At 28.6% G+C, this 12,666-nt stretch overlaps 1 protein-coding gene across 2 annotated transcripts in view; it reads left to right on the top strand.

Annotated features, from left to right (window-relative positions):
- Su(fu) (suppressor of fused) overlaps positions 1 to 12,666 on the top strand; it is a 24,211-nt gene extending 11,545 nt beyond the window's left edge. For both annotated transcript variants that reach the window (XM_067270481.1, XM_067270482.1), the window contains 9 exons: positions 1,382 to 1,518; positions 1,669 to 1,811; positions 1,895 to 2,053; positions 8,241 to 8,400; positions 8,871 to 8,982; positions 9,052 to 9,207; positions 9,278 to 9,416; positions 10,855 to 10,923; positions 11,645 to 12,666. In XM_067270481.1, the coding sequence (XP_067126582.1) occupies positions 1,382 to 1,518; positions 1,669 to 1,811; positions 1,895 to 2,053; positions 8,241 to 8,400; positions 8,871 to 8,982; positions 9,052 to 9,207; positions 9,278 to 9,416; positions 10,855 to 10,923; positions 11,645 to 11,716 (1,147 nt within the window). In that variant the 3' untranslated portion in view covers positions 11,717 to 12,666. The remainder of the gene's footprint in view (positions 1 to 1,381; positions 1,519 to 1,668; positions 1,812 to 1,894; positions 2,054 to 8,240; positions 8,401 to 8,870; positions 8,983 to 9,051; positions 9,208 to 9,277; positions 9,417 to 10,854; positions 10,924 to 11,644) is intronic.

The following is a 12,666-nucleotide window of genomic DNA, read 5'->3' as shown; positions in this document are numbered from 1 at the left end:
CTCGGACACATGGCAAATTTCATCACTAAGTTTTCCTCAGTTCAACTGAGGAAAACTTAGTGATGAAATTTGCCATGTGTCCGAGAAAATACACCATATAGTTTGTGTTCAAGTTGAAGATATATATGTATAAATAAACACTAAAAATATGATTAAATTTGAAAAAGTTTAATGTTTAAACTATAGAATTTGGAGAAAACAGTGTTCCAAATACTTGAACCAAAAGTCTTGAAAGTACTCAGGATATTTTTAAAAATTTGCCAGGACGAATTTAACAAAAAATTATATTTCTTGAAACTATACAGGATGAGTCAATTTCTTTCAGTCCCTTCACATGCTGTTGAGGTAATAACAATTCCATGGCAGACTTGACCTTTTATTGTAGGCTACTCATCCGCCATACAATGCAAAAAAGTTAAAATAGTCCTCTATAAGTAGCCTACAATAAAAGATTGACTCCATCATGGAATTGTTATTACCTCAACAGTGTGTGAATGGACCAAAAGAAATTGACTCATCCTGTGTGTATAGTCTCAAGAAATATAATTTTGTTTTTACTCAGGACATTGTTTTGCTGGTTTTTTTTATTACTAACATTAAACTCTCCAATATAGTTCTTTACATTTTATGTAGCTTAAAATAAATTATTGTTCTTACTTTATTTCCATAAAACTTAAAGAATTAAAATTATTTCCTTGATTAACTTGAAAAATATTCTTTCTAAATTTTAATAAGTGATTATAATTTAAAATAATATGAAAATTTTTCACAATTTTAATTATTTTTATTAACCAATAAATTTAAGATAAACAAATGTGACATATGAGAATATTTTGCATATTAAAAATGACTGAGTGACAAACTGGATTCTGTTTTAAAAGATAGTAATACCTTGATTTTTCAGCAACAAAAATTCTCTTTTAATAGCATATATTAATGTGTTTGGATATTTTAAATAATCTTCATGCACTCTCAAAAATAATAAATCATCGTATTTAGAACATATAACACAGAATGCATGGTTTATAATAAAAATGAAAGGACATAAATTTTCCGAACTTTCAAACTTCAATATTACAGAATTTTTAGACAAAAACAATCTAAATATATAATTTAGATTGTTTTTAAAATCAAGTCTGATGCTTCAGAAAATATTTAAAGTTAAACTCAATATGTATTTATTTCTTAGTTAAATATTTTTATCTATTAATAATTGCAAAGTTTACATTTTGTTTTATTGTATTCATTATTGAAAAGATTGGTTTTTTTGTTAAAATTATAATGAAGTGAAAAAATGTTAAATTTTGGTTTTTTCAGTTGTTATGCTTTTTTTTCTATAGAAAAGAAATGTAAAGTTAATTTTACGAATTTGAAAATTTAGTGTTTCTGGAGCTGATACACCAAGTGGATTTGGATTTGAATTAACTTTTCGCTTACAACGCGAGCCAAAAGAAACTGCTCCACCTACATGGCCTGCGGCTATTATGCAAGCATTGGCAAAATATGTTTTTCAGTCAGGTATATTTTCAGATTATTAAATTTAAAATGCTTTTTGCTCATAAAGCATGTTTAGAAACTTTTGTTTTATATTAAAATTTTTATATAATAATTAATTTTAGAGTAAACTGTCATATTTCAATTAGTTATTTTAATCTGTCTTCAAAATAGAAAATACACTATGTGCTGGTGATCATGTTTCCTGGCATTGTTCGTTAGACAATAGTGAATCTCGAATTCAACATATGTTAATGACTGAAGATCCTCAACTAGGAACAGTAATGACGCCATTTGGACTTGTTACATTTGTGCAGGTTGCTATTTTGAAATATAAAATAATTAACATATTCTTAAATATGATTGCTCTTCAGAGTTAATTAATTAATGTTATCTGCAGATTGTTGGTGTTTGTTCAGAAGAACTTCAAGCAGCTCAAGGATGGAATGGGCCTGGAATTATTGAAGTAATGAAAAGTGTGCCTGGAGCTGGTGGGCCATGGTTAATTACAGACATGAGAAGGGGTGAAAATATTTTTGAATTAGATCCAAATGTACAGGTAATAAAATAAATAAATGAATAAATGTTAAAAAGTAAGTAAAGTAAAATAATTTTGATCTAGTGGTAGTCTCTTTAATCCGAAAAATTTACGGTAGACTGTCTCACAGCTAAACAGGTTCAAAACTCCTTTATTGCCTTTTTACATATGCATTTCGGATCAGTGTTATCATTTCTGATTCCTCTTCAGTGCTATAAAAACAAAGGTTTTATATTAACAAAACTAACGCGAGTAGGAAACAATAAAACACTTAAAAAACCCCTTTCCAATACCTTTAAGTTCTTCACATACTCTCTAACACCCATACAGCACTCTCGAGTTCTGTTTACATTGCCATTTTTAAAAAAAATTTAAAAAATATGGGTATTTTCCCTTGCACCAGTGTACCACAGTAATACTACAAGTAATTACCAAGTTTTGCATCTAATTAACAATTCAATATATTTTTATGTACAAAGTTTTAAACAATACATACTTACTGGCCTCCTTTAAAAATATTCCAAACCTTTACACATAAAATACAGCTACTAAAGAAAATTTAATAAAATAATTTTATTGTATAATTCTGAAATAATGTATAAATAGTCCTTGGTCCAGACGTTTTTGTTCTAATATAGTCCATTAATGTGGACAATTTCCATATTACATTGCTATTTTTCAGAGTAATGTGATTCTAAATAAGGTTAATCAAACTTTTTATATAGAACACAAATAGTAATGTGTAGTTCATGAAATATATTTATTGCATTAAATAAGGATTACCTGTACATATATAATTTGTGCAAAAGTTAATAAGCAGAAATATTTTACAGTTATGCCAGAAATTTATTGATCTGTTGTTTAATGAAAATTCATTAATTTATGTATAGCTTGTGTTAATGGTTAATAGTTTGATTTTTAAAGATATTTTCCAAAAGAAAAATAAAAAGTAATAATAATTTTTTGTAAAATTATAGCATAGAAATTTAATATATTTATTAATAACAATGATTTAGTTGTAAAACTAAAATTTATATAAAATTTAATTCTATCCTCCACTAACTGGCTGCATTATATATCATATCACCGAACACACCATCAAACCTAAATTTTTCACCAGTAACAAAATGTTGATCTTCTGAGACTTGCTCTGAAGAACAAAATGTTTTTAGTTGTATTAAATTTTGTTACTGGATGGAATTTAGATTTGATGGTGTGCTCAATTTTGTATTATTAATATATAAAATTTATTATTTATTTTCTTCCAATTAGAAAAAATTTGTCTCATTTATATATATATATATATAAAAGAGGGGGCCAGTATCATACTGTATCCTCTGCATTCATTCTAGCTTCCAGAAAAGGGAGAACCAAAAAAACCCGTATTTTATGTTGCAATGTACAGCCACTTCAAAAAGTTAAGAATAATTTAACTCTATCACAGAGTTCCAACCCTTGAATGACAATAAATACCATATTTTACAGACTATAAGACGCACTTTTTTCTTCGAAAAATTGCCTCCAAAATTCAGGTGCGTCTTATAGTCCATAGCGTCTTATAGGTATTTTTTTAAAAAATTGCTTAAAAATTAAGGTGCGTCTTATAGTCCGTAGCGTCTTATAGTTTGTAAAATACCATAGGTGAAATAAAAAATAAAAAAATTAAATAAGGGGATATTTAGCTTGATCTTTTAGTATATTTTCATCTAAAAAAAAGTAATTTCTAAATAACATGTTAAAAACTCATAAATTTTTACTTAAGTGAATGATCATCAAAAAATTTAGAGTAATATGAAATAAATTAATAAATATTTTCCAATTATAGGTAATAGTGATTGTAACTTACTCCAATTATGTAAATTTTATCACAATATAATTTGCATATAATATTGTATAAATTACACTCGTGCAATTGTCACAAAAGCAGAATAAACATCATTGGCGAGAAATCACAATATACTTGGATCAAAGAGCCAAAATTATTATGAAGAAAATACCAAGCAACAATAAATAGCAAGGAAAGTAAACTGCAGTTTACAGTGCAAAAAATAAGGTTAATGTTACCTTAGGATCCAAAATGGCGGCGGTGAGATTTTTTCCCTACTTCGGAGACTACTACGGGGAAAAAAATTTTCCCTAGAGTCGTGACGTCGACGCCGTTGAGAATTTTTCCCCGTTCGGTTTCGACCCTGCGTTCGACGTGGCCGAGTTTCCTGTAACCTCGAAACGGACGGTAGTGTGTATTTGCGACGGTAGAGGGAGCTTTTTCGTAGCGTCGTGCGAGAGTAAAATCGGCGGGAAATACGTAGGGGTGTTACGAACGAATATGCAAATGCATGATCTACGACGTGATTCTGTTCCTTTCAGGGCAATTTTATGCAAATCGACTAGTTTCCAGTTGGAATCGTTTGCTGTAGTGTTGCGACGAATTGCGTATTGGAATAATTGCTGTTTTATTTCGTTACGATATTTCATTCTCGCACAATTTATTATCGGTAAACGTATAGTTTATTTGCAATTGTTCGATAATGAGTAGTTTTGCAGATTTGAGTTGCAACGACGAATTTTGGTCGAAATGCACCACCCGTGATTTCTCCATGTTAATTGAAGACGACTTTTTGGAACCAGGTTTGCCTCCCAGTATCGATAACGCATTGAAATTTGCTGTAAAATTAGGCATACAGCCGACCGAGTCCGTTCGCATTCATTGCGATTCTTTATGCAAATTATACTATCGGAGTAATAGAGAAAGCTGTTTCTTGCGATGTAGTAAGTGTGGAACGAAGACCTCTGCCTTTGATGGAACATTTAAAAGTAAATTTGGCCACATTTCTTGGAGTTGCATTCTGTCGTTTATATGGCACTAACTATGTCTGGAATGTACGGCAACGACCTCGGCGATTGCGGCGGGCAAATCCAGAAAAACGGGAGTCGATTGGTCCAATCACATACGGTTGGTATTGCTTATAGCTTTGAGTAATTTGACATCGTTTAAAAAAGGAGTGCCGAATAAAACGGTGGAAATCGACGAGACCGTAATATGTAAAAGAAAGTACGAGAAAGGGCGTATATTTAAAAATACGTTCGGAAAGGAAAAAAAGATAGGAAGAAGCAGGCAACCACCATCGAAAAGTGAGTAAAAAAATTCTTTTTTTTATTGTTTATTTCGGTTAATATCCGCGGAGTGTGCAGAGAAATTCAAGATGGCGGCCGGAAACGCAGCCATCTTGAATCGAGGGAAAATTTTTTTCCCCGTCGCAGTCTCCAACGTAGGGAAAAATTTCTCCCGCCGCCATTTTGGATCCTAGGGTAACATTAACCAAAAATAATTTAAAAATTTGATGAAAATGGAAGTTTAAATGCTGAAAAAATGCTCTGGTAGTTCAAATATTATTTCAAAAAGAACAGAAATCAGCACTTAGAAAAATTGTAAAACAAAATAGACATGCAAGCTTGCAATAGATGTCACAAGAATTGAAGTCTGTAATTGAAAAACCAGTTTCAAAAACAACAGTTTACAATTATTTGAAGAAGATGGGTTGTTATAAAAATGGCCAAACTAAAAAAGAATCCTTGTCTGACAAAAGTTCAAAAGAAAAAATGATTGACCTGGGCCAAAAAATGTGTTTTACACATGAACCAATGGCAAAAAGTCATCTTTAGTGACAAAAGTATTTTTTGTGCTGATTTAAATAATGGAGGGCAAGTTTGACATTTGAAATGTGAAACCAACAATCCAGATTGTTTGCAACGAGTCATTAAATTTCCTACTGATTTATGATTTGGGGTTCAATTGACTATAATAGACTTGGAAAATTGTGTTTTCTTAATGAGACAGTAAATGATGTGTATTATAATATTTTAGAATATTTCCTCATCCTAACAATGAAAGATCATTTTCTAGATGATGATGTAATCTTTTAATAGGGTGAAGCTAAACACCGTATATGCAAAAAAGTCAAAGAATGATTTATATCTAAAAAAATAAAGCTCTTGAATTGGCTTGAAAATTCACCAGACTTGTCCCCAATTGAAAATATTTTGTCAGTTTGTACAAAACAACTGCAAGAATCTAACCCAACCAATAAACAAGATTTAAAAGAAAAACCTACAAACTTTCATCTCAAATTGGTCTTGATACAATGTCAATCACTTGTTGATAGTATGCCAAAAAGAATAAAATCTGTAATTCATAATAAAGGAGATGTAACTAACTATTAGAATAAAATATTCTGAATTTTTTGATTATCATTCACTTAAATTTTGACTTTTTAACACTATTTAGAAATTAATTTTTTTACATGAAAGTATAGTTAAAAGACCAGATTAAATATCTCCTTATTTAATTTTTCAAAATTTTTTTATTTCATTTAGTTATTGCCATGGAGTTAACTTAGATTATTCTAAACTTTTTGAACTGGATGTAAGTAGAATAATCACAACACTTGATTTACAGAGAATTTGTAGCCATGTATCAATGTGTCAAATTTGTCAAGATTGTATCTTAGTCTCTAAGATAATTGGAATTAATATTCCACATGGTACTATTAATATTTGATAGTAACAAAAGCATGGAAATAATGTCTTTTCAACCACTTTAATGATATTATTAGGTACAAAAATCTGATTACCCATATAATAATCAATAATTCTCATGGTTACCATTAGCATCATTGACCATTATTGTGGCCTATGTACAGTGAAACACTTTGTTTCCTATATAATATATATATAATATATATATATATATACTGTATATTGAATGTGGTGAAGTTACTCTCATTCTTAGGCCTGCTGAAAATTAGGACAAAACTCATATGGCTCACATAATGTCTTTTGATTCTTGTTATCTTGCTTGGGCCATAGGTAGTATCTTTATAATGTGTGAGATCCTCATCCTTCTCCCAATGATCCCTGCAATGCTTTTGCAAGAATCTTTTCACATTATTTAGTTTGCCTTCTAGAACTGGGACTCCAATATGACTTTGGGTTGAATTAATCAACATGTAAATGTCTTTCCTTTTTTCAGGATGCTCTTTGCCATACCCATGACCAATTTCATCATGTTAGGGAACATGTTTTTCTTTCCTAATAATAACACTTCTCTTTTTATCCACTATAGCATTGCATTATATGTCAAGATAGTGACAAGTTTTTCCCATTCACAGTAAACCCTACCTTCCTTCATACTTCTGAATAGGAATATTCCTACCATTTTCTGTGGTGGAAGTAACATTTTTTCTCCCTTGTGGTCTTGAAGAAACTTGGCTATTCGTTGAAGCACATGGTATGTTTAGATCTGGAGTAAACTTAATTTTTAAATGCACATGGTATCTTTTGAAACTTACTACTGATTTCAATGTCTTATAACACAGCACATGGTTCACTTTTCCTAGTCCAACAATCGTCGCTTGCTGGGCCTAGTAATGTAGATTTCAATTCCATGCCTAATAATCTTTTCATTGATTCTTTTTCTCAATTTTTTTAAAAATCTGATGTGCTTCCAAAAAGAATTCTGCTATTTTAAAGTATTGTAATTATGTTAATTATTATCTAAGAATGTTATAATATACATTAAAACATTGGAAAACTGTCCAAGTTTCATATTCACCCATTACAATTTCTCAGTGTGTGCAACTTATGTAACTTGGTACACATTTGACTGATACTCAAATTCTTCCTAAACTCACTACAGTTTATATCCATTGTCATACCTCTCACAGCAGCACAATCCAGCTGCAGATTACTCAAGTTGCACAATGATTAATAATTTCAACTTTGTGAACTGCAGAACACAGATCACCTCTGTTGCAGAGTTACCATTTTAATTTATTGCACTTCCTAGAGATAATAGACAACAAGACATTTTAATGCAAATGGGAGATGAAACTCAAACAGTTACTTTATCAATTAGTGTACATTGCTTAATTTTCATACTTCTGAAGTAATAACATAATTAATACAACTTTAAATTATTGTATTCATTTTAGAAGGCTGTGTATATGTATATGTATTATATATATAATTTGTATATAATTATTTTTATATTATTCTGTTTAAATTATTATTGTTTGTATTACTTATTATTTTTTATTTATTATTAATTAATTATTATTATATTTTTGATTTCCTTTACTATAGTCATAAGGAAATTATTCATGATTTCAAATTTATTAAAATGGCTTTATATTATGAATGGATTATTTAGGAGACAGTAGATAAAGGTATTGAAACAGAAGGATCAAATTTAAGTGGAGTAAGTGCTCGATGTCAATGGTCAGAGAAAAGATCCTTAACTAAAGATTCAATTCGACAAGGAAATATTGAAAGTGATGTAGAGCCTTCCATTCCACAAATTTCAGAACTAGGTAAATCAAATTTATTATTTCTGATATAATTATTAAAAACTGATTTAAACAAAAACTTTAGAAAAAAGACTAATACTTAAAAATCAAAAAATTATTAACTAGAATTGTTTGATATAATAGATTATACAATTTAACTTCTTGTATTAAATATTTTGAAACATTTTTCTGTTCTATTAGATATTAAAGTTTAAATTTATGAGCAAGATATTATTTATATACAATCATAGTTTAACTTAAAAGATTAATTATTACATTTACAAAGGAATAAGTTTATAAATTTAAAATTTAAGGTTATAGCATTCTATTTGAAAAGCAAAATGTTTCTAAATTTCTAATTACTTTATAGAAAATGTGAGCATAATAGTATGTTTTCTTGTTTTATTGCTAGTAATATGAATTTTTTTTATATTAAATATAAAATTATTATTAAAATAAAAACTACAAATTTCATTTTAAAAATATATTTCTAGAATCAGAACAAATCAAAGCAACACTTAGGAAAGGATTATTAAATACAAAACGTGTCTTACCTCCAATAAAACCAACAAATAGGAATTCAGAAGTATCATCAGTCATTGATCAGTAAGCATTTACAACTATAGTATTTCTAAGAATAACATAAATTTTTAAAATAATATTTCCAAATTATAGAAATGAAAATAACTCAAGAAAAGAATCGTTTAGTAGTAATGCATGTAGTGAAATGGCTGCTCTAGAAAGTAATGAACTTCTTTCAACGAAGACATTAGAATCAGTGCATTTACAGTTTAATTTAGAAGCTGGAACATTATTACCATTAGCCTTAAGGTGAATTTAATATTTATCTTACTTGTAATTAAATAAACAACAAATATTAATTTAAAAGTTTTACTTTTAGGGGAAGACTTAAACATGGTCGCCATTTTACATTTAAAAGTGTGGAAGGAGATGTTGCAATTACTCTTGTGGCTCCAAGTGTAGTTGGTGCTTTTGTTGATGCAGAACATCCATATGCTGCTCATGGACCATGGCTTCAAGTAAGATTTAAATTAAAATGCATTATTACAAATTAAAAGAAATATCAGCAATTTAAACTAATGTACTGCAAATAATGATTAAAACAACCAGTGTTTAAAATTTAAAGAACTTGTTAAAACTGACTATGATTGTATGTTATCAGCCATATATTGAGGCTGATAATGTAAAAGGAGAGCTTAAATAATACCTGTTTATCAAAAAATAAGTACAACTAAATTATAAGTGAAGTTTATATGTTTTGGAACATGCTAATTCTGATAAAGTATTTGATCCTGACAGTTAAGTTAAAAATGTTTATTTAGAATTGCAGATTGCATGTGTGCTTTGAAGAAGTGGGAAGCATGTGATGGCATTCAAAAAAGCAGTTTGAATCTACTTATAAAAAGCTTCACGTCCTTTGATTATTATGTTTTTCCCTTCTATCGATATAACTATCAATTTGACTATTAATAAAGACTTATCCCACCACAATCAAAAAAGTGAAAGATTACAACTGTATTTTTTAATTAACTCCAAAATTTTGGGTCTGTTGACCCTCTTTATCTTTTGTTTGTATAAGTCCTCATTAATAGCCAAATTGATAGCTATATTGATAGAAGTTGAAATCTATTTTCTTATAGATTAGATACTTTGTAAATTAAACAGATAGATGATGATAATTTAAATTAGTATTGCTAAATTATCTGAGAAGTTTATACAGGATGAACAAATGAAAAATTTCCTTTGAGTATGTAGACTTTGTGATAATGAAGAGAAGTCAAATACAGTCAAACCTCAGTTTTCAAACTTAATTCATTCCTAAAAGTTGTTTGAAAACCAATTTGTTCTAAAATCAAAACATATTTTCCCATATGAAATAATATAAAATGGATTAATCTGTTTTTCCCCAAAACAAAGTATTATTTTTTACCTTTTTAGCTGTATTTCATGCATAAAAATGCCTACTATATCTATATCTATAAAAATCTATATGTATATCTGTTTTATATATATATATATAAAGCAAAATATTTCCATCACCACAACATTCTTTAACACAGAAAGGATAGAAAGATAGAAAGTGGACCATCTGTTCTGTGGACAGCTCTTGCAGAGTAGCTTGTTCAGCGACTGGGACAAATAGGGCATTCAAAATTTTGTACATAAATAGAGGCATTTGAAACCTGAGGTTTGACTGTATTGTCTTTAGGTGCATGTAAATTAAATTTTCAAACTAAGTGTTTCTTGTATCATGTAACAGGGCAATAACAGGCATGGCAAGCTTTTATCATCCTTGCAAGTAAACTTTTCATTTAGTTACCCAGTATGATTAGAAATTTTTTAGATTTTTATAACCAATATCAGATTTTAATGATATATTAAATCTGTAATAATAATTGACAAGAGTCATTACTGAACTTTGAGAATCTTCCTAAAAATTGTGAAAATTCTTTTCAGATCTTGTTGACAGAAGATACAATTGAACAGATCCTTCAAGATTTAACAGAACTATCACAGCCAGATTCTGTAAGTTTAGTTGATTATTTTATATAGTTTTAATAATTAATAAAAAATACAATGAAATCAAAGTATTGGAATGATAATTCTTTCATTGCTTTTTTAGTAATTTGAATACAATAAAATTAATATTTTATACTGCAACTCAGTAAAAATAAAATTAAATATTCTTATTTTGTGAAGAGTAAATTGCTAACATTAAACTGAATAACAACATTTACTTCTTGATATCTGTAATTTGTTTGAGAAAAATCAGCCATTCTTTAGGGAAACATTAACTAGGAGCCTATTTCCCATTATTTTAAGTGGAAAAACTATAATGAAAATATAATTTAATATCAATGTTAATGTCAACCACACTTATATACAGGCATTTATGTATTTTACATCCTTATAATATAAACATTACTTTCAGATCACCAAACGGTTGCTTTCTATGTACTAATCACATATAATCAGTATGACATATCGTAAAAATATTGTAGTATCGTAGTATAAAAATGATATTTATTTGTAAAGGCTTATCAGAAATACCTACTGTATTTTAGAATTGTTGTGCCATTTGACTTTTCCCTCTTATATAAATAGTTTTATTAATTATGTAGTTTTATTAATTTTTTTAGTTCAGTCTTATTACTATTTGTTAAATATATTTAAAGTCTCTCTACAATTAAAATAATACTGTGAATTCTTGAAGATATCCTAAACTGATTGTTTTTGTTTCTTGCAGCTGGTATTGCCAAAGACATTTTCATGGCCGGATAAGAAGTTATCAATAACTTTACTTCAGGAAGGTTATTGATGGTTGTCTTCTATTCATTAGTCTACTTTTATAAATTACAATAATGTACAGAAGTATTTATCTTCATATTTTTACATAAGAAAATTGTTACAAAATATGAAGTTTTAAGAGATGAAGTTTTTTTAATTGTCCAGAAACAATTAAAACTTTCTGCAAAAGAGTATGTGTGCATGGTATAACTTTTGTGCTTGGTTTAAATTCATTCATAATATTGGTTAACAATTTTAAGACAAAGAAATGAAACTGTTATACAAAATGCAAATGTGATTTTTTAAATCCGTATTTTCTAATTAGCATTATTATAAAACATCCCTTAACCTGATTTTTAGATTAATGCCAAACAATTGCCAGATTACATCAGCTACAATAATGCTACTAATTACTAATTAAAGATCAAGTAATTTGGTCTAGAGATAAGCTTTAGGTGCCGTCTCTTGACAAATTTAATAATTATAATTAAATTAGAAGGTTCTGGAAGAAAAGAATCTGCCTTAAGCAGGACTGCAATTTCTGCTTACCATTAGGAGTTGTGGGTTCAAGTCCCACTTTGGGCCAATTCTTTTCTTCCAGAACCTTCTAAATTATTAAAATAGTGCCTAATTATAATTCAATTAAATTAATAACTCTTGATAAATTTAATAATGCCTACTTCTAGGCTAAATTACTGGACATTTGATTAGTAATTAGTAGCATTATTATAAAACACAGGATGATCAAATGAAAAATCTTACAAGTAGCACAAGGAGTTGGTGGCAGCGAAGGTCAGACTAGAGAATGTTTTGAGATAGTCTCGCTTGTTGTATCATCAAGTGTGACTCAGTATTTCTATACCTAACTCCTCATGTTATGTGATCATCCAGTACATGTAATATAGATAAATGAAAAGAGAAAATTAATTATCAATTCCTATCAATTGTAAAAAATAAAGTTACTGTTTAAATAGTATATAA

The sequence above is a fragment of the Centruroides vittatus genome, unplaced genomic scaffold, assembly GCF_030686945.1.
Source record: "Centruroides vittatus isolate TY-2023 unplaced genomic scaffold, ASM3068694v2 contig_371, whole genome shotgun sequence".
Classification (NCBI taxonomy): Eukaryota; Metazoa; Arthropoda; class Arachnida; order Scorpiones; family Buthidae; genus Centruroides; species Centruroides vittatus.
This window is presented reverse-complemented; position numbering and strand designations above follow the sequence as displayed.